Raw genomic sequence first — 23656 nt, 5'->3', positions numbered from 1 at the left:
GTCATATTGCTGCATCTACGGATGCTGCTAGATATGGGACGGAGGGCTTTCCCCCTTTTCTGTCCCGGACTCTCTGTGAGTCCCTCAGGTGACTGTGCACTGTAAATCCTGGGCGTTGCTTCAGGTTTATTGGTGTGTGATCCCTGCGCGCACGGCGTTTTACATCGGGTTCCCGTAGCGTCTTAGCTAAGACGCAGTACGAGAGAGCTCTCGTAAGAGAACGTACTCGGTTACTAAACGTAACCTCGGTTCTCTCTAGAAGAGCGAACGAGTACTGCGTTCTCTGCCGTGCGTACGATTCACTCTGGTTCGCTTCGGCGATGAAATAAATCAGGTGAGTCAGCCTTTTCGAGCTCCTTTTATAGGTTGGGCCACACCCGTTTTGGCGGGAAGTGGCAAGAAGGGCGCGAAGCGCCCTTATTGGTCTGATGTTGCATCAGCCTGCGCTCGATAGGCTGTGCAGTTGCCGCAGAACAAGCCAATGAGCGAGCGAGCCGTCTCGCCTATGGCTGTGTACTGCTGCAAATGCGCTTTACAAAAATACAAAATTAAGGATAATTTTTTGCTTCAGTATTTCGTGAAAAGAGACTTTTCCGTAGCGTCTTAGCTAAGACGCAGTACTCGTTCGCTCTTCTAGAGAGAACCGAGGTTACGTTTAGTAACCGAGTACGTTTGATTTGAGGAATTCAACAGGCACGGATCCTAGGAATACCGAAACAATGGCAGAGAAACAGCAATCAAAATTCACAGTACCAGCCTTTGCAGTTAGTGAAGGCAAACCAGGCAAAAAAAGGAAGACAGTAACAGTACAAGAAAAGGCAATGAACAAAAAGTCTTTGGATAAACAAAGAAATAAAACGTGAGTTAATATAGTTGTGGCTTTCCAGCGATGGCGAGAACTGAGGGAACTCAAGGGGCTGAAAAGTGACTCCTTGATGGCTTTATTTCTGCTGGACAGGTAAATCTTTCTTTTTGTATTTTGATCATACATACTTTTTTGTTTATTTTTTCATGAAGCATGTGTCATTAGCACAGGTAGCTGCGTAATATAGCTAACATAACATTACTTAGCGAGCCGTAGTAGAGACGATAAATAATCTATAGGAGCCCAGAATGGAGGGGGTGGAGTGAATGGAAATAATGAGCTGTCTTTAAAACAGTCGTGAGAGGTCTACAGACACTCGATTTTTACCTTATTTTTCAGAGTACTTACATTTTAATTATGTATTGATATATAAATAAAGTTTAAACAAATTTGGAAAAAGTTTTTTTTATATATTTTTTTACCTACCCTGCCTTTAAGATTGGTTTTGTGGTCCATGGTCACATATAGTCAAACAAGCCTACCTAAAACAACCTGTTCTAACACGCCCCCACATGTCTATGTCACAGTGTGGGAAGATTTGCATAACGCTGCCCAAATGTTCACGCAAAGAAAGGCGGTGTAACTTTTATTTTTGCTGTTGCCGCCCCTACCATGTTGTGGAGACGCTGTGTATTTAGTTTTGAAAGCGAAATTACTTTGTTTGGCCTTCCAAAAGAAGACACAACAAGAAAGCAGTGGTTAAGTTGTATTTACAACACTGTTCCAGAACTGTTCAACCCAAATATTCAGATGTGTGCAGGGCATTTAACAGACGACGAGGACTATTTCCTGTGAGAGTAGCCTACAATGCCGGTGTCTGACTAATGATCTAATAAATTGTTAGTTTATTGTCTTGGTAGTATTTTGTTGCACCCAGTCTTTTTGTCTCATCACATTCAGACTACAAGGTCACAACTGCTAGAATGTCACCTTCTTTTGCCACGGCACTGTAGATTCAGTGTGCGTTTTGATGCGGTGTATCATTACTCTGATTGCAAGGGTGAAAAGGCAGCAGCTGGAGAGCCATTCCTGTGGGATAACCTAGGAAAGATGTAAGAATTTGATTAATCTACTGTACCTCAGAGAGTCACCACCCTGAGTCAGTTCGTTCTAATGGCTGACTAATTTAAGTCTTTTAAAGTCAATACCTGATATCTGATACCCACAGGGGTTACATGAGAATGCTTCGAATGGAATGTGCATGACGCCGTGTATCACTTGTCTGTTGAGACGCTCAGAGCATAACATGGCATGTTAGTTACACTATCCTTCAGAATATGACAGGTTACGTGTAGCGCTAATTTAGATGTCCTGAGCTATGAAAAGATGCAAATTTGTTTTTCCAATACATGATTAGCAGAAGAAAGAATTTTTCATGTGACATACTTACAATTTTTATTTGAAATCTAGAGTTCAGTGATATTTATGATTTCATTATGAAATTTCAGTGGTAATGGTGAAGCAGCTCAGCATGTTTTCCTAAGTGAAAGTTTGATTCAAATAGTATCATCCTGAGCTCTACTACTTCAAACGTTTGTGGCAATGAATCGCTGAGCAAATGGAAACTCACAAAAAGCATTTCCTGGCGTAACCCCCTTGGCATTTGTGGCCAGTGCTTGAGATATCTCTGTTACTCCACTGGATCTTGTTCCAAAGGTCTTTGAAGGCCTGCCATTCAGCATATCAACAGTTCTCTCTTCTTAAAACCTGCATACCTCTGAGATGGGCTGTGTTCATTTTAGTTTAAATTTTATCTCAACCAGCAGCTGAAAAAAAGCTGTGGAAATCGGTTGCTGCACACTAAATGTGTATTTGAGAGGTGTTGTAGGAAGTTTATTATGTTTTTGGATGTTTATGTCTGTAAAAGTCTTCAAGTATCTGTGTGCTTACATTAGCCAGATTTGCACACTTTTGGATACTTACGTCATGCTTAATAAAATACTGAATCATCTGGCATCTCCAAACAAATGTATACTAAAGCTTATCTCAGAACTAACTTATTTTAAACAAATGGTGTCAATGTGATTTTTTTTGTGTTGTTTGTTTGGTTTGGTTTTTATTTGTTTTTTTATTCAGATTCATTTATCTGGGTTTGGTTTCGTTTGGCTTTTAGTTTTGTTCAACTTCATTTGGTTCCTTCTGGTTTCATTTGTTTTCATTTTGTTTGGTTTTGTCTGTCTGGGTTTTTGTTTTATTTATTTATTTTTGTTTTGAGTTGGTGTATGAAGTTTTACATGTGTCCTATCATAATAACAATATTTCCACTAAATTATAAATCTGTTGTTTTATAATTTGAACCCTGTGGAAGCCTTTATTTTAACCAATTGGTTTCACTGCATCTTGTTTAATTTCATTTCATTTTGTTTTTTACAGGTGTCCTAGCAGTAATCCCAAGGTTTTCAACTTATTGTTTTGGAATTTGAAACCTATGGAAGCCTTTTGCAACCTTAGAAATTGAATAAAAATTTAAATAAGTAAAAAATGTAATGAATTAACAAATTTTACTATGAGGTAGAAACCTGCTTCCATAGATCTTTTTGTGAAATGTTTTAATTGTGCTATATTTCTTTTAAAAGAAAATCAACGCCTCTTGATTTAATATTTAATTTGATGTGACGTTATTCATATTAAGTGCTGCTACAGTGTCCAAACACTTCTTGGAACCACTGTGTGTGTGGGCCTCTGTATTGGGAAGTAGCCAGATTGTATTGTGACCTGACCTGTTCTGCAGCCAGGACGCGCTGTGCAGTACATAATTATCAGACAAGTGAGCAGAGATCCCTGCGGCATTTTGACCTCACACTGGCGTGAAGAGACAGAGAGGGACACAGCCCTGATTTTAACCCATCCTTCACCTCCCAGCTTGTGCTGAAATGCCCAGGGCGAGCAGAGGCTAACTATGTAGGCAGTGTCTCCATCCTCACTCCTGAGGTCGGAGCAGCCTGTAGACCTGGAGCTCAAATCAAGTCCCTCTGAAAAGGGTGAATGCAGCTGTTCTTAACTGGGGCTGCTCTTGGGGAGGTGGGACAACAAAGGAAAGGTGCACTGGTTCCCTCAGGGAGTCATTCAATTGTGCTGAAAGCAGAACGGGAGTGCTCTCTCCAAAGACCCCTCTGAACATGCATCATTTAAGAGCAGTCAAGGTCTTACCTCAATCATACCATCCCAATGCAAGCTTCCCTTCACCTGCGTTTTCACAGTACAGCAATCCTGATCAAGTGCTGATTCCTACTTGCATCTATCTTTGATAGCCTCAGTCAAAAATTGTGTAGAACGATAGGTGTAGAAAGTAATCTATTTTAATAGTAATTTACTTTCTATTCTGTTCTGTTCTATTCTATTCTATTCTATTTTGCCTGACCAGGTGGCAGGTGTAAGCATGGTCCTAATTAGTAAGCAAGCAACAGTGCTCTCTTGCAGTCTCATTAATCATTGTTCAGAAGAGTGCAAGTGAATAGTAACTGCTAAAATTACATATCTAAAATATTATTCAATATATTTTTTTATGAAGCCCTCACGATCATAATTTTCACAAAAAGGAGTCTCTAAGCATCTTATTTGTATTGACCTTGTTTAATGGAGAAGGGTTCCAGATTAGTGTTCTCAAATCCAAGCTGTCACTCAACTGTCTTGACAAGCCTTGCCATCATAAGAGTAAATTAGTCGCATCTCTATCCATGAACTTGGAGACATTATTAAAAAAGGGCAATCCACTCATCTGGCCCTAATATAATTCAGTATTAATAGCCTCACTCGTAAGCTTAACTAAGACAAATTGCTGTATTTTGAGGGCCAGTGTTCCGGTCTCTCTAAGTACCTTCTGACTTATTTTAGAAATCTCTCTCTGTGTAGCTGCCGGTCTTGATGTGTCACCCCTAACAAGAGCCGCTGTGAATTTAGCCTGTCTATACGTGTCAGGACTCATTTATCAGCCACCTCTGCTCTGTATTCCTTTTTTCACCCCACCTGTTCTTTCTCTTTTGCTTTGCTGCACTAGCAGTTTTGATTTTGCCTGTGGTTTTGCCTTATCTCCAATCAGAATCCCTCTCACAAAGCCCTGGCAGGCAGGTGATGGGAATCCTAATCCCGGCTCCAGCCGGAAGGCTTGAGAAAACGAGTCTGTGGTTTTGTGTGTGTGTATTTAGGGTGTGCAATTTGTGCAAATCATTCACTAAAAAGCACAGAAGTGAGAAAACAGATTTGTCATTTAAATGAGTCTCTCTCAACACCTTGAGACACTCATTCTCGCCATCAGTGAGATAAGCCGCTGTGCTTCACTGACATGATTTTCACTATATGATGGCTGGAGCGGCTCCCAGCTGAATTCCTAACTTGGGGGAAGTCAAACTGATACATTGTCTGCTGACTGGAAAGTTGTCCTGCTAGGATGTTGTGATTTAAACTGGCTCTTGTTCTTTGTGTCTCCTCAGGGTTTGAAAGGAGATCCTGGACCTCAAGGCCTACCTGGTCTCAAAGGTGATAAAGTAAGTCGCCCTGCAATTTGATTTATTGTACCAACCTTTACAAACTGTAGCACAGAAAGAGATCGAGGCTTAGTCTCTATGATCTTAGGGATGTTTTTCAGTCAGTGAGCTTTCCATAATTTTTCTATACAGTATATAGAAACCCACAGATGTCCATATATGCGAATCATACTTGTCTGAACATTTTCAAGGTTCTTTTATTTTTATCATTTTAAAGTTTGAAAATGTCACTGCTAAACTTTAACAATATTTTCCCCATCTCAGGCCCAAGACATTACTACCAGAGACTCCTCCTGACCAATATTCAGATTAGCGGTCAACGGATATTGCTTTCTCAGTGGCAGACCTTTGCTACATACCCAATCATATATATGTGGTGACAGCCTTGCAAAATGTCGGTAGTTATATGTTAGAGCTCAAATATGACGTCAGAAAGGTCAAACTACAGAATTTAAAGGAGGAAGTGTCTGCACAGTAGGATTGAACAGAAAATGATGAGGGATGAACATGAGTTTTGCAGTTTATAAGAAGCTGCATAACACTTTCAGGGAAAAATGAACATATTGAAATTATATTTAAACTTAAATATTTGTCAATTCTTATTTTATATGATCAGTTAAAATTTAATTGCAAATGGGATATTTATTAGCTGATATTCTGTGTAAAAAGTGTTACACTAAGGTTAAAAAATCTGGGGCATTTACGAATTTTTATTTTTTTTTAAATTCAATTTCTCAGTATTTCAAGATAAAAATATCAAATGTGTTTCTAATAATATGTAGTTTAATTTCCTGTCGATTTATATCAGTAGTGATCAATGTGGACATAATTTGGGCACAGATGACACATTTTCATCAGAATGACTCAAGACCAAATCCAGAGATGCGCGTTTCAAAACGCCTTTCCCCAAACACTTTCATTTTAAGTGCATCAATGTACCGTAAACATCATATTTGCTTGTTTTCACAAACATATTATTTGCCATGGTAATAGACCATGTCACAGATGCTGTTGGTAGAACACAGGTCGCATTTTATCTGGAAGTTTCCTTTAAAATGCCTCCCAGAGTTTCCAGCTCACATGTGACTTCAATGAAACAGAATGTAGAATAGAGCTTCCTGCTCTGATATCTGCTTTCCCAACCGCCCGTGCACACACGCGTTTACACACAGACCACTTGTGGGACTGCTTTCCAAACAACAGAGCAATGTTATTCGCTAATTAGCTTCCATATTACCCCTTGTCTTTTACAGTTTGTGGTTTCTTTGTGTGCCTGCATGCACACGTAATTGTGAATGCAGTGTTTTCAAGCCTTGAAGTTCTGATGAGCTCCTCTGCGTTAGAGCAGAGAATAACCAGCTTCTTTTCATCTCATCTCCCAGCCAGACAGAGGGAGGGAGGAAAACCGTTAGTTCGGATTGAAACTGACAGTTGGGAAAGACACGTCACGCTCTTCAAACATAGAATGACTCGGAATATCTTCAAACGGGGCAGCTTTAGGGGTTCACAACTTTATATTTCTGCGAACTTTGATGTGGAGGTTCTGTGGATTTAAATTGAATTTGAGGAAGGCTCTGCGTGTTTTTATCAAGGGTTTTGACTTAAAATGATGTCTCCGCTCGCATTTCATAACCTTGAATATATTAAAGTCCTTCATTTAATAGCAGATAAGCACAGATATAGGAACAGCCCAGTCATTTTTTCAGGTATGTCTCTCAGAACTATTCTTAAAGGAATCGTTTTCCTGACAATGAACATTTTGTCGTTCCAAACCTGTATGACTTTCATTCTTCTGAGGAACACAGGAGTCCTTTCTATGAAACACAGTTAAAATGTAGAACAATGTTTTTAACTTTTGAGTGATTAGTTTAGGCAAATGACTGACATTTGGATTTGCATAATTTCTAAGTGTAGCACATCTCTCTGAAATGTTTGATTCTGATTGGTCATTCACAAAAGTGTGTGGTCAGATATTTGGATTTAATTGCCACTGAACTATGTAATAAGTGGGATATTATGATCATTATACCAAACAGACTATATAAATAGACCGGATTTATAATGTGCCAATGATGTGTTAACTGTACATTACCCTCTACTCATCTCTGGATATTTTAGGAACAAAATGCTATTGTTTGGATGATTTGTTTTTATGTGTACAGTAATCACTCCTGAATTTTGTCTTTCTGTTGCAGGGGGAACCAGGTCTGCCAGGTGCAGAAAAACTCTCGGTATGTATCTTACATCATCCTCCAGCAACCCAGCATGTTATTTCCTAGCTCAATGTAAAATTATTTTGAAATCAAACCAATCATGAAGCATGATCTGCATTATTAATGATATGCATTAAGCACTGAAATTAGATTTATGGAAAGTCATTGCTAAGGTTCAAGGAAATGATTAAGACTACTAATTGCTGACATAAAATTGCTCAAGCAGGCTGTAATGATACATAAAATCTTTATACAGTAGGAAAGACAGGTAAACAAAGATAATTACTTTTATTAACCTCACCTTTGGCCGCATTTGAGTATGGCCACTTTCTCTGATCCAGTCCATTCCTGATGAAGCAAATATTGTCACATTTTTTTATTTTTTAACTTACTGGTTTATTCTAAAATAAGTCTGATTAAGTTCAAAAGTAAAAGCAATTAATATATTCAGTTATGATGAAACGGACTGTAAAGGCATTTATAATAACATTTCAAATAAATGCTTTTCTTTTGAGCCTTCTATTCATTCAATTAATTTCCACACAAATATTAAGCAGCATAACTGTTTTCAACGTTGATAATAATCAGAAATGTTTCTTGACCACCAATCCTTCATACTAGAATGATTTTTGAAGACTAGAGTAATGGCTGCTGAAAATTCAGCTTTGAATCAAATGAATAAATTGCTTTTAATAAAAAAATAAAAAGCAAAGAAGAGCCCACACATGCTCAGTCAGGGGCAACCAACAGCAGTGTGGACAGACTGGAGGTTAGACGTGTCCTGCAAGTAGAGAGCTAATATTTCCACACATTATATGAGGGACACGTCCTCTACAGCTCATAAGACACCAGAATGGGATGTATGTTCTTTTGTGTGTATGGATATAGTACTGCAGCTCTGGCCATTTATGTGACATAAACATTAAACTAACCCCAGCGGCACTATATCAGGGCATAACGGTTATTTACTCATGCTAATTTTACATTTTATGAGGACAAGCAGGAATACCAGGGATTCAAACGTGAGAGCCGACGACACGCTTGCCATATCACCACTCCTTCTCGTAGTCGAGCTGTAAATCATGCAAGACAAAAACATTCTCAAGCTTTAGTGGCTGAAATTCTTGATGTTTAATCAAATAGCAAATTTGACATTTCAGGTTTTTCGATTGTGTTATGGGTGTTGGTGTTGTAGACATCTGTCGCTCTTTTTTTTTTTTTATGACCTCTAACATCACAGGCTGTCTCTCCCCTGTTACATTCTGACAGTTTTAGGAGCCTTTAAAACTCTTGTTCTGACTTTCACTGAACACGAGGAGCGAATGGCTATTTTTGCAGCTGTTTCGGAGATGTGTTAGTATTTTCGAGGATGCCAGCTGAAAGATGACTCCACACTGTTTTACTCTGCATCTGAAAGGCTGTGTGTGTGTGTGCGTCTTGTGTGTATTTGACGGGTATTGCAGTTTGTCCTTTCAATGGGTCATGTACTGTAATGCTAGGTGTTCCTGACCTTTGTTCTAACAGTGTTAACAGCTGTACTTAATTGCTGTCTTTGTTTGATGAAACGCGTGATGATCTGTCTTCTGCTTTCTCCTAGGTTGAGCAGCAAGCTCAAAAAGGAGACCAGGTAAAATCATATTTGGGTTTTGTGTCTTTCAGCACATAGCAGTGCAGATTTGACTGAATTTTTTTTTTTTTGCAGAATTGCATTATAGTTCTTGTTAGGCAGCACTCAGTAATTATGTCCACCTTTTCCTACCATTTTTGATGTTTCATAGGGAAAGCCTGTGCAGTTTTTTTTTTTTTTTTTTTTAAATTAAACAATTAGAAAAAGTCTGCTAATGCTTCTACGGAACGTTTTGCAGCTAATCTAGCCAGAACTGCATAACGTACAGCTTTAATTGTGCAAATGTAATGTAAAAAATAAATAAATACTTTTGTATATATTTTTTATCAATCTCTCCTATCTAGTTCCAAATCTATTTTCTGAAAGATAGTATGGTTCATTTTCAGGGACAACATTAAACCAAATGTGCTGAGCATATGATGGCAGCGTGTCATCTGCAGCACTTCAATAAAACCTAACTTTACCTAAAACTTACTTCATTGCAATCACTGGCATTTCCAAATTTAATTAGTGACTTTACACAAGAGATTTTTTATTTATTTACTTCCATTCAAAAGTTTGAGAGATTTCTGTTCATTAAGAAATGATTTCATTCAGCAGGGATGCTTTTTTTTATCCTGACAAAAGTATCATGGTTTCCACAAAAATATTAAGCATCTGTTTTTAACATTGATGAAAAAGAAATGTTTCTTCAGTATCAAATCAGCATATTAGAATGATTTGTGAAGGACCATGAGACACTTAAGACTGGTATGGTGACTGCTGGAAATCACAGAAATAAATTACTTTTTAAATTATATTAAAATAGAAAATAATTAACTTGTAATAACATCGGAATTTTGCTGTTTTTACTGTATTTTCTATCAAATAAATAAAGCTTTTGTGAGCTTTATTATCTATCAGAAACATCTTACATACCACAAACTTTTGAATGATAGTGCAAAGATAAATTAGGATAATGAAACTTAGTCTAAAAATGTTGCTTAAATAGAGACCAATTTGGATGATTTCAAATATTCAGAGAATCTGTATTTCTTTTTTGGGGGGGGGCAGGGTCCCCCAGGACTTCCTGGAGAAAAGGTAATTACCTCAGCAGCATTTTCATGAATTTATTTAATCATTTTTTTTTTTTTTTTTGGTTTTCCTTAATGAAGTTCACCCATGTGCTGTGAATATGCTTCTGTCTCTCAGCACTTTAGTAAGTGCCGGCATGTAAAAGAGCCAGCTGCTTTGTCTTCATATTTAACATTAATCTTGCTTCTGGATGTAATCAAGTTTTTTAAAAGAGCATTAATGACCATGGACAGGTGGAAACCTAGATACAGGATGCACCTGCTTTATGTACTGCAATGCTTTCTGAGAACTGAAACCCTGATCCTTTACCCATCATCCCCAGGGAGACGCTGGCCTGCCAGGTCAAACAGGAGCGCCAGGGAAAGAGGGCAAAAGGGTGAGTGAACCGAAGCAGGTTGCCGCCTGTGTGGGCTGGATCCATATTGCGTATAAGTATTTGTGTGACTGAGCCATCAGCGAGACGGCAGCAGCTGGAACGAGAGAAAGATTGGGGAGCTCTGTGTCGGCCTGGTCTCATGTGAATGACTGAATATTCAACTGTAAGGTCAATCGTAGACTGACAGTGTGGCCGACCCCATCAGGAAACAATCTCAAGGGTGATTTACTCTTCAGTCGTGACATGCTCGAACGTATTGAGAAAACGATGATGTTTCATTATTGATTTTATCCTTTGTTTCTCATAGCCACCGGCCAAGGGTTAAATTGTTAGTCTGCCTACGGCATGAAAGCTTTATGTGAAATTTGACTGCCTGCAACAAATTGCAGTTGCGCGTTCCGCTTATTTGATTTACCTAAGCCGCTCAGCCATTTCACTGGAGGCGCGCTAACACCTGTTAACGCAAATGTTATCTTGGCTCCTCGAGTGGTTAATGATCCTGAATGGCATACAGTTGTTTCTCAACTCCCTTGAATGTGATAAAAAGTATTAAAAATGCATGTCACTCAGATGAGGAGAATACTTGTGTCTGCCGCAGGGACTGTAAGAGCAGCATTAAGCCCATTCAACAGAATGAATGAATGAATATTTATTATTCTCCGTAATGGTGTTCACTGGAGTGTTATCATGACACTGTTGGGTATTTTCAGTTCAGTGATGGATTGAGTGATACACCGTACCATAGACATCTGGACATGGAGTGTTTCCACTCGGGATGACAGTTTAATTCCTTGCTCAAGTTCACAATTGGTGTGTGTCTTCACTGTGCAGCAGTGAGAACTATGGAGGATGTCTTTATATATATATATATATATTATATATATTATAAGTTTAATAGAAATTAAATTATACAGCTGTCTAAATCTAAATAAATTCATTAAAACAATTTTGTTGAAAACTATAATGAAATAATTAAAAATATAAATTTTTCATTTGTGAAAATTTGGTTGAAACTAGAACTTTTTATCAGTCCAAAATTCAGTAGCATTTCATATAGTAGAAGGAAAAAATTTTCTTCACCCTTTGTTATTCCAAACCTGTATAACTGCCCTCCATAAGACATATAGTTCTTATAGGTCAGTTGGATCCAGTATTGTTTGGACCTCAGTGTTCTACAGAATATCTTCTGTTGTACTTTGTAGAAGAAAGTAAATTATACAGGTTTGGAGTGACATGAGGGTGAGTAAATAATTACAGAATTTTCAATTTTGAATGATCTATTGCAGAGATTCAAATCTCTACCTCGAGATCCACTTTCCTGCAGAGTTTAGCTCGAACCCTAATCAAACACACCTGAGCATGCCTATCAATACCAATCAGTGTCTTTGGGATCATTAGAAAATCACAGGCAGGTGACTTGGATCAGGGTTGTAGCTAAACTCTGCAGCACATTGGACCTCCAGTGCAAGATTTGAGGAAGGGGGATCTATTCCTTCAAAGTACAATGTTCTGTTCTGTAAAATAATCTCTTTTAGGCCACTCTTGGATAGTTCTGTCTCTCCCGGAGACCAAATCAAGAAGTGTACTTTCGAAGGCACAATGACCCATCCACATTTTCCACAGTCAGTTAAACATTTTATAAACTCTTCTCTGCAACGAGCAGAGTGTTGTTGTTTTCCTACCTTCTGTAAGATTAAAAGGCCCCTACAAGCCCATGACCTTTTGTGAAAAATTCCGAACATAATGTCAGCTTCTACCAACATGATTCCTCTTTAATTGGTTGGTGTTACAGAAAAAAAGCTGTTTAGGATCCAGACGCTGTGTTCTAATGATCTTGTGGTCAGCACCCCATGAATTCATTAAATTCTCTGCACTCGCAAGGGATCGCGCTAACGTTTACCACCCGCACAAGGTAGTTTGCCCAAAGACTTACCTAGACTGAATTCTTTTCCGGCTGCCATTTAAATCAGTGTCAAGTATGTTGTTTTGTTGCAAAAGACACTGTTTGGCCCTATAAATAACTTTAGCTTTGATTACTTTAGAGCTTCCCAGCTAGCAGGGATGTGGTAAGGTTTTGGGTTATATTTGGCAAGTCACATGCATCCAGGTAACTTGTTGAGCAGGACTGCGGCGCTCTGCAATCTTGGAGGCTATTTGGGGAAAGGAGGGACATGGGTCGTTTTTACTAGCCTTAGATGAAGACGAGCCTCTGCTGGTGAGAGACTCTCACCCAATTAGCAGCTCTCATTTTCCACACCGCTATCAGTTATACACGGCTGCCATCTTTGCGGCAGTGAATTTTTCACTGCTAGCAAGGATAAATCTTTGGCCTTTGTCACATGTCAAGTGTTAGGATTTATTTGTATTTATTTTGTTAGCCAACCAAGAGTTTACAGTATTGACAATGTACATGTAAGCAGCGCAGTGTTGTTTAAAAGGGATGCAAGTTGCATGTACAATTTTGGTGCCTTTTTTTTTTCTTAGCTCAGAAATCAAAAGAAAGTGTTGTTAATATGCCATATAAATCTATTTTCTTTACAACATCTTTTGCGATATATTCCTTTGCAGAAATAATTTTCTTAATCAGTATTTTTTATTATAAATGGATATTATATGTAAAGATAAACATAAATGTATTCTAAATTATTCTAATATAAGAATATATATATATATATATATTATATATATATATACACTCTTTAAGTCAGATTAATGTGCATAAATTATATTAAGCAGAAACCTTGCTAAATTGTATTGTATTTATGGGGTAAAAAAAAAACTTTTTTCAAGATTATTATATATAATTATTGTCCTTATATTCTGTCTTAACATTTTTTTTTCAGTTGTTCTGAATGCATCTTTTTCTATTTAAAAAAAAGTTTTTGTCTCCATCTCTCTCTCTCTTTATGTGTGTGTGTGCGTGTGTGTGTGTGTATGTGTGTGTGTGTATATATATATATATATATATATATATATATATATATATATATATATCTATATATATATATATATATAATTTTTATTTTTTCTGCTTTACACTAATGTGCTGGTTATGCATGCTGGGTGATACAGGCCTTAGCCTTTAATAGTTCAGAGTTATTGGAAGAGATCACATTACGGTTACCTGCCTTCCTCACTGATTAAGCAAATACAATATCTTTTATAATATATTCAGGAAATTTGAGACACGCGGGCTAAATCAATGTTCATGGAAGCAAGCCGGAAAGCCTTTGTCATAGATTTCTTGGTGAAGGGGGGTCAAAAGAGTCAGCCCTCCTGCCATCTGACCGATTAATTTAGTTAATAATGTCTGAATGTCAATATCTTTAATAACTCAGGCATATAGCATTAAAAGACACCAAAATAAGAATGGAAATGGATCTGAGCTCCCATGGGATAAGAGCTCATGTTAATTATGAGATGGAAGATCAGAGCGAGGGCAGGAGTGCTCTTGCACTGCAAAAAATCATTTCATTTAATTGCTATTTTCAAGTTTTCTATAGAAAATATCCAAACACTGTTTAAATAAGATTAAGAACTTGAAGTTACATTAGGCTAGATTTCATACAAATATATTTTGAGTATTTTTCTTTTTTCTTTGTTCTTTTAAGTATAAACCTCACACAATTGTTTTTTTTTTATTTTTTTTAGAACTGTCCACATTTCTTTTTATGTATTGTTGGGAAGCCCCGCCCACAACACAGGTTAATTGGTCCAAAGTCCCACTCCTCTTGACTTTATTTATCTGATTGGCTGTTATTGTGCTTTATTGAGGAACCAAATTGTAGCAGAAAACTGCTTTCCTCTCTAGTTTTAATAATTTACTTTGCTGGCAGCTTTGCATTGCAGCATGGCGCTAATGGGCTAAGCCTCCAATGTTATTTAAGTGTAGCGACACCCCTGCTAATGAGACCAGTTTGGTATGTGTTTACATGTGCTTGCGTGTGTGTGTGAATGAGCCTGAGTGCGTTTATTTACGTGTCGGTTTGTGTTGAACGAGTGGCATCAGGTTGATTTAAATAATAATGCATTGCGACTGAATTGCACTAGAAGAAAAGGCATGAATAGTAATGTAAAGTGCTTGCTTTTATCCATTATGGATGGCACTGACACCGCGTGATAAGCAAAATTGGAGGTCTTTGGGACCATGTGACATGCTACAAGAGATCAAACAGGAAGCAGAGGAGCACCAGCAGAAAAAAAGATCTCTCTTCTTCCCGATGGCGGCACACTGAAATATTCATCAGTGCTTGGAATGGGGTGCAAAGCTCTGTGCTGCTGGCTTCCTGCGTTACAGGACGCAGAAAAGCATTTGCCATGGCAATGAGACTGCCAGTTTACATTACACATAGTCAACTGGCAACTTCAGATGACATTTGCGTAATTAGTCAGAATTGAGTTGGAGAACGACTACTTGTGCTGCAGGTGTGTGTAGGAGTGTGTTTTTGTGTGTGTGTGTGCGCGCGCTTGGGTAAACAAAAAGGGCACAAACCTCTGTAATACACCCACAGTAAATAGATGGTTTTATTATGGTTTTATTAGAGACAGAAAAGCAGCAGCCCACACTTGTGTATCACTGTGCGCTCGCCCCTAAGCCAGAACATACACAGAGCATGTTCCCGTTTAATGTTCTGCCAAGTTCTCCAGCGCTCAGTGCTGCCCTGGCTGGTGTACAGTCATGTTTGGGTTCAGTGTGTGCTCACCTCACACTCACACATAATGGTGTTTGTTGGTCGTTTAGCTGGTGGGATACAGAGTATTATCAAATAGAAGCTTCAAACTCTTCACTAAGTGGCTAAGGACGTGGAGAGCTCACTTTTGTCTAATGTACAAATCAGTTTTTTCTGCAGTAATGAACACCTGAGCTAAAATTATAATTAAATCATAATTTTGGATCTATTTTGTAAAAGCAAAAGAAAGCATTGTCTTGAATACACATACCGTTACACCCCTTATTTATTTATTTATTTATTTATTTATTTATTTAACACAGTGCTGCTTGAAAGTTTGTGAACCCTTAGGAGTAAAGTACTGTAGGTGGTTTCAGAACACATCCACCGATTGCGTAACCGCCATGGACCAGTGGAAGCTCAAAGGTGTTTAGGGGCTAAAACAAACTGCCCTAGAAAGTTTGATTTGGTCAGCTGTTTCGAACTGCCGAAACAAACTCAAAATGACGATGACGATGATATTTTGTTCGAAATGATGTAATATCAGTTTGTTTTTCAAATTCATTTGAAGTAGGATGCGGAATCATTGGGTACGAATCTTGTGATTTAAATGTTTTTACGTCACATTGGCTTTTGTCCATACTATAGGGTATGTTTAGGTGTAGTGCAGATGGTACAAACAAAAGAGATCTCTGAGGATCTCAGAAAAAGAGATGCTGTTCAAATGTTACAAAACTATCTCTAAAGAGTTTGGACTCCACAAATCCACAGTCAGACAGACTGCATACAAATGGAGGAAATTCAAGACCACTATTGCCTTTCCCAGGAGTGGTCGACCAACAAAGTTCACTCCAATAGCAAGATGTGTACTAGTCTGTGAATTTGCAGAATATTCCAAGATAACTTCTAAGCAACTAAAGGCAATTCTCACATTGCTAATGTTCATGAGTCCACCATTGGGAGAACACTGCAACTCTACCATGCAAATCCATGGTCGTTCAAAGAGGAAGCCACTGCTCTTCTGCGCATATCTGCAGTTTGCTAAAGATCATGTGGATGAAATCAGGGGGCTACTGGAGAAATTTTTGTGGACTGATGAAACCAAAATAAAAATTTTGGTCAGGACATCTGTCCGTGAGTCTTAACAGTAAATGGTTCATGCAGCAAGACAACGACCCCAAGCACACAAGTCATTCAACCAAAGGATGATTGAAGAAGAATAAAATTAATGTTTTGGAATGGCCAAGTCAAAGTCTGGACTTTAATCCAATTGAAAAGTTGTGGAATGACCTGAAGCAAGCAGTTCATAGGACAAAACCCACCAACATCACAAAGTTGAAGTGGTTCTGTACTGATGAATGGGATACAAAATTCCTGCAGGCCGCTGTGCAGGACTGATAGATCTATCTATCAAACTATCTTTTATTTTGTTTGTTTTAACCCCATGCCTTTGGTCTTGGTAGCACCAAGCCGTTCCATTTAAGTTACTGGAAGGTTTTAAGGTTTATTCCCCTCTCCATTAACACAGCAGAGGGACTGTGTGCGACTTTCTCTGTGTGCACAGAAAACACGGAGATACCGACGTGTATTTTCCGCTGTGAGGCTAGAGCAGTGGGTGCAGGCATCATAATTGCTCCTTTTATCTTAGCAAAAGTGTTACTCAGAGAAAAAGGAGTATAATGAATCCACTAATTGTGGTGATGTATGTAATTAGTGACTCTTGCGCTAATTGTAGTAGAGTCAGAATGTTAATGAAGATTGAAGACTGCAGGTGTAGAAAATGAGCCGTTACTGTATCTTGCAACGTGCTGTAATACCTCATCCATACTGTTCAATGGCAGTGATTCGTTTGGGCTTTCATCTCTAGTCGCCTGTATGTCCTGACATGTTCAGCCAAAAAACCAAAGCACTATGGGAAGTTACCATATACCATTTTATAGCCATTTAAGCTTGTTCTCTCTGGAAATGTGAATCCGATATCAGTTTGAAGTATAGTTGATTACTCTTCATTCCTCGGATACTGATTTAGATTCTTGTTCACTCATGCATAAGTGTAATGAACATGTTCACCTGTCTGGTCATTCATTTATTAATTAATTAATGAGATTAATATACATTACAACCTTCCAACCTTCATCATTTTTGCTTATTTATGTTTTTGTCAAGCCAATGTTTAAAGTTTATCTTGACAGTCTTTTACCTTTGCCATTGTAAAATTGTTTATTGCAGTTGGATGAATTTTAATTTTAGTTCATGTAATATTAACACTTAACTCCCCATATTGATTTAGAGTTCACTCAAGCACAAGTAAAGAACATGTCCGGCTGTTTGGCCATCCATTTATTTATACATTTTATGGGATTCAACCTTAAATTTTTTTACATTTTATTAATTGTTTGTCAAACCAATATTTAAAGTTTATCTTGACAGTCTTTTCCATTTTAAAATGAAAGTTTTGAAATTTAAAAAAACATTTTTATTATTATTTCAGTTCCTTTTTTGTAAATTTGAATTTGACAAATTCTGTATTCCATTTGCTAGATCAATTCAATAAAAAGGGTTTTATTAACAAAAGGGATAGACAAGAGTAACGAACAACTATAAATGGATACAATGAACGGATAAAATGCAAAAGATAGATAAATGCAAGTGACTGAGTTGGATGTTACTATGGACATATCTTATGGAAAGGCACATTGAAGTTTCCTAGAAGTAATAAGGTAAGCCTTATTCTAGTTTCAACAAATAAACTGAAAGGTTATTTGTTATTAACTGTATGATTTTCTAATTTTCTTTAGATTATATAAAACTGATATCACTGACAATACACTAATGCCAACAGTCTCTTGAAAGAGGTTGGGAATGAGTGATATATTTACATTCCGCCTGATCATGTGCCGAGTCTGAGAGGCAAAGTCTTCCACTTGTCGTTGCAGTGGAAGGAAAGTAGTTGGATCTGTCTCACAGTCTTGAACACAAAGCATTGGTGGAGGATGAACTTCTGAGAACCGAGAAGGTTCTTTGGTCTGGAAAATGCTATCTGGAGCCATGAAGGTTCTGAAGTCTGTACAGAGATCCAGACTACCTGAAACACGAGGTAGGATTATTGACATTGACTTTCTGAAGTCATTAGAGAAGATCCTGGCAGTTTGGAACTCGCAAGCAGAGGACCACTGAAGAGAAGATTCTGAAGTCTTGCAGAAGATTGGGGGGCACCAAGTTTGTGGTTATTGTTGCTGTGGCAGTTTCCAAACTCCCCAAACTCGCTACTTGCAGAACTTCCTTGTTTCTCCTTAGAACCTAATTTAGCAACTTATAGTGCTTTAGCATCTTAGCGCAAGGTCTTAGCAACTGGTCGACCACACCACTTAGCACCTATTGCAACCTAGGTTTGCTGTATATTAATGTTAACCCCCACCACAAGAAGTAGTGTTATGTTTAAACAAAAAGCATCCTTTTTTGTCCACCAGCCTGAACTCGATCAGAACATAAATTTCCACGTGTTTTGTGGAAATGAGTCTTGCCATTTTGACTGCTGTTCACTACACAACTATTTGTTACCTCCTAAATCTTACAATTACATTATTTATTGACAAATTTAGTTTACTGCCAAATTAACTCAGTTTGAATTATTACTTGTAGTTTAAATGACTTGGAGTGGAATTTTTTATCTATTCCTAAAAAAAGCTTAGTTATGTTAATAACAATTTATGTTGCCTCCCCATGACTCCCAAAAGCATACTATTAGCTCCAACAGATGGCATGTGTCCGGTTCTCCACGTACCTCATGCGACATCAGCAGGCACCTAGAAACGATTAGCCATGTGATACTTGCTATAAAACATGAGGTATTGAAATGAGAGCGAGTAGTGCATAAACCAGTGAGTGCGTCACTCTATCATGTCATGGAAGTTTTTCCCAGCTGTTAGAGGTAGATGACCGCTGTAAGAGTATATTACCTTGTAATCAGAGGATCCAGCAGCAGTGATATCAATTTGTAATTCCCTTTAAATAATTGATGGGAATCTCATGCTGCGATGTGCAGAGCGGATGGCCATTGTCAGATGGTTTCATCGTATAAGTCATTTGACCTGCAGATTTTAACAGTTTAGCATGCTGTGAAAATGGATTGCAATCATCCAGACATTTCTGTAAAGCATCACAGATTTGGTATTGTCATTAAATAACATATTGCATGTGTTTTCTAAACAATAGCAAGTAATTGCATTTTATTCTCAGTCAATGATTACAATATAACCAGACAGTAAATGGTGAAGACCGGTGGCAAAACAATTTTCTCTTATTTAACGTACAATGCTATCTCGAGTGGTGCTGAAAAGCAATTTGCATATAGTAAGGAAACTGTAGGTTAACTTAAAGTGGATGCCCTGCTGTTTGTAGAAGAGAGAGAATGAATGGTAATTGTACATATTTACACTGACACAAACGTTTTCCAGGGGACCGTTTCTCTAGTGACAGCTCCTGCTGGAGACTGCAGCTACAGAGATAAATTTCCACACAAAGCTATATTTAAGTTAAACTGTCATTTTTGTTTTCAGGTTTCCACTTTTCCAAATGATTCTCTCTGTTAGCATTACTTAAGTAAAAGCTGATCATCATAGTTTCTGCAACCACACACTTTGTTCTTTTAGACCCCATGAAATCCAGTTTGGAGTTTTGTGGCTTTAACTTTGTGTCTGTTATCTTCTATCTATTATCTAACTATGATTTCCTACTCGCATTTGCAAGTTGCATAGTGATATTTTCAATTTAGGGAAGTGCATTTAATAGAACACGCCCATCAATATAAGAGTCATAATTAATATTTTTGTTCTATTATGCTAGATGAGAAAATTTCAACTTTTATTAGTATGCTAGCATATAAACAAGCTTTACTGATTAGATAATGCATTCAGTGTTGGATTATTTCCAATATTTTCATACACGATGTAGACATTTATGCATGTCGGCTGTCTTTCAGACATGTTTCTCCAGTGTGCTTTTTCCCTTCATGAGATGATAGCTACAGCCTCACATTACAGAATAACAAGCGTTATGCATGTTTTTCCCTTTTCTTCCACCTCTCCATATCTTCTGAACTCTGTGTGTGCGGAAAAGGTGACACAAGGTCACCGTCCTCCTCCTCTGTAAGTCTCCTCACGCCTTTGCAAAGTCTGCGACGACGCAGGCAGAACAGCGATTAGCTTTTTCGAAACCTCATGTCATGACGATCTCTTAACACTCAGTGCCACCCAACTGGGCTATGTGGTCAGGCATCAGATCTCGGATTTACATAAAACCTCAAGTTAAAATCTATATACTGCTAACACTTCATTTTTTTTTTTTTTTTTTTTTTTTTTATTTATTTTTTTTACCAAGCTTTGACAGTATATAAAGCAGCAGCATTTGTCTTAACACTGATGTTGCTAATAATGGGTGCCTTGTGGACCGTTCCGCATGTGCGTTGCTGTGTGTGTGTCCTGTCAAAGACAGACAGCAGGAGTATGAGACATACCAGTGGGATATGGACCACTTGGCAGTGCTTTTCATTGGCTCGCTGTGTTAGATTAGGCTGCACGCATGCCAGTGACCTCTCGATGGGCACCTGTAGGGTGAGGTTATTGGCCGGCAGACTCCTGATGCGTCTGCACCCCTCTCTGTCTGGACATGCATGGAGGATGGCCAAGAGATATTTAAGCCTGTGTAAACGCTGGTTAATTTTATCTTGGTATGAGTGGAATGAAATTTGAAGTGTAATATTGAAGGAATATTTTGGGTTCGGTGCAAGTTAAACTCTGTCAATAGTATATGTGGCATTAGTCTAGTTATAAATTCTTCCATGCAAAAATTTGTGATTTATTTGAGCTGTAAAATTGTTCTATGACTACATTTATTAACACTGGTGGTTACAGATTACAATAAATGGGACCACTGATTTAAGTAGTGTGTTCAATTACCATAAACATTTCTGTGGATGGAGTTTGCTCCATATAAATAGTACTTTGCTAATAGTTATGTCACAACATTATTGTGCATATTTGAAAGTTGAAAGCCTGAATCTAGCTTTTTTAACATTTATCTTTATTTTACCTTAATTGTATTTTTTTTGCAGTATATTTTTAACCTTTTTAGACTTCTCTTAAGTGATATATAATATATATATAATTTTTATTTCATTGGATAAAAACATTTTAGCAGTCAAATTTTTTTTAGATATTTTTAGACTTGCTTGCACTTTCAGCAATATAATGATGAATATTGCTTTCATATCTACAGTTGTTTCATTTTAGGATGTATTCTAGATTTGGGTGATATGGTAATTTTTCAAATCGTCATATCGTCAGCCCTTGAGATCGACGATACACGATATCATGGGTGGATACGTGCATGGTGGGGCAAGAGAGAGACTCTTTGTTCTTGCCATAGCATAACTATTTGGTGTTTTAAACCACGCAGGTGCGCATGAGATTTACAAAGTTTCCTTTGAGATTCATATCAGCAAAACTTTTGTAGACTTTGAAAGCCTATGGAATCACCAATAATCAAAAAAATATACTTTCAAACATACTGATAAACTAACTTTAAAATATAAATACTGTATTTAAAACCGCTAGTTCATATATAGTCAGACGCAAGTGTCATATCGCACGTCCTGTGACAAATTTTCTGCATTAGTGCACAGAAGTTATCAGTCTGAATGTTCTGCAAAATCAGTCAACGGTGAAAATCAATAGTACCTTTCATTCAAAGTCCAACAGTTTAACATTAATACTGTATTGGACATAAATGGACACGTTAAATATAAACTATTCAAAACAGGTTAGTTCATATGTTTGGAGTAAAGTTGAATTGAACTGATGCATCAGTCATACAGCGCTCACTATTTGGAACTAAGGGTTCCCAAACTTTTGAATGGGGTTATTTTAATAATTTCAGCAGTTGTTGTTGTAGTTGTGGACTATATGCAAACATATTTTATGTAAAATATCTTACTCAGGACAGTACTAAAAAAAAGAATAACATGCATTTAGTATGATCTCTCTTATTTTTTGAAAATTATCCACATTTTCACAGATTCTGCAAGGGGTTCCCAAACTTTCGAATGCCTGTGTGTGTGTGTGTGTATGTATGTGTGTCTATATATATATATATATATATATATATATTAGGGGTGTAACGGTATGCAAAAATCACGGTTCGGTCCGTACCTCGGTTTTATAGTCACGGTTCAGTTCATTTTCGGGATAGTAAGGGAAAGAAATGCAAACTTTAAACTGCAGGTTGTTTATTACTATAAACTTTTTTTAACAATTTGTTTACACTTTTTTAAATATACTTTTTAATAAAATATATATAAAATAAAAGAATAGGAAATAAAATACTGCTGCAAAGTTCTCCACTAAATAAAATAGTCTCAGTCTCAAACCAGTATCATATAATAAAATATAATGAAACATAAAAAACTATGATTACAGTGCAGCATTACCAATCCCAGCTTGTAGGCCTGCTCATATTTTAAAAATATATAAGTAAAAAAATATATAACTCATAAAAATATAAGTGCAGCATCAACAGTTTCAGTTTTTAGACATGCTCAGATTTCGTAATTGCGTTGGACCGATCAGAATTATGAGCAAAGGTCTGTTTAAATGCCGACGGGAGCTGCGTTTGAATTACAATAGTTTTTTTTTCCTAGTTGTAGTGATGTTCACACTCGCGTGATGCCTTTTGAAAACCTTAGGCCGGTGACACACTGGCATATTGCACCTGTCAAACATAGTCTATTTTGCCGTCAATACTGTTGACGGTGTCCTTTATCAGTAGGCTTTATATTTATGCTCAACATGAAGTATAGATGTTGTCGTGAAGACAAGATCCTGGTCTGTCGGCGGTCTCCCTCTGTGTCACCTACAAAAGGAGGCACGATTCTGGTGTGTAAAGACACAGAAAACGCGAAGCAGCCGTCACGCAACTGACACGCAGCAGAAACACCACGCTCACGCCACGCAGCCAGTGTGTCACCGGCCTTAGAATCAGCTGCAGGGCGGGATTTGCACTGAACGCGGAGACTTCCGGCACTTAATATGGGGCGGCAGTGGCTCAGTGGTTCATGTAGGTTGTCTACAAAACGGAAGGTTGGTGGTTCAATCCCCGGCTCCACCTGACCAAGTGTTGAGGTGTCCTTGAGCAAGACACCTAACCCCAGCTGCTCCCGGACGAGCAGTCGGTGTATGAATGAGTGTGTGAATGGGTGAATGTGAGGCAAATTGTAAAGCGCTTTGGATGGCCATGTGGTCTGTTGAAAGCGCTATATAAATGCAGTCCATTTACCATTTACCATTTAATA

General features: G+C 37.7%; 1 protein-coding gene across 1 annotated transcript in view; it reads left to right on the top strand.

Moving 5' to 3' along the window:
* Positions 1-21249, top strand: part of LOC132156497 (collagen alpha-1(XIX) chain-like) — a 60991-nt gene extending 39742 nt beyond the window's left edge. Inside the window, exons 10-15 of the mRNA XM_059565478.1 lie at positions 5296-5349; positions 7545-7580; positions 9160-9189; positions 10243-10269; positions 10586-10639; positions 20713-21249. Of these exons, the coding sequence (XP_059421461.1) occupies positions 5296-5349; positions 7545-7580; positions 9160-9189; positions 10243-10269; positions 10586-10639; positions 20713-20724 (213 nt within the window). The 3' untranslated portion in view covers positions 20725-21249. The remainder of the gene's footprint in view (positions 1-5295; positions 5350-7544; positions 7581-9159; positions 9190-10242; positions 10270-10585; positions 10640-20712) is intronic.
* The last annotated feature ends 2407 nt before the right edge of the window (positions 21250-23656 follow it).

This window comes from Carassius carassius, chromosome 14 (assembly GCF_963082965.1).
Source record: "Carassius carassius chromosome 14, fCarCar2.1, whole genome shotgun sequence".
Taxonomy (NCBI): Eukaryota; Metazoa; Chordata; class Actinopteri; order Cypriniformes; family Cyprinidae; genus Carassius; species Carassius carassius.
Note: the sequence above shows the minus strand (reverse complement) of the source record. Positions and strands in the feature narration are given on the sequence as shown.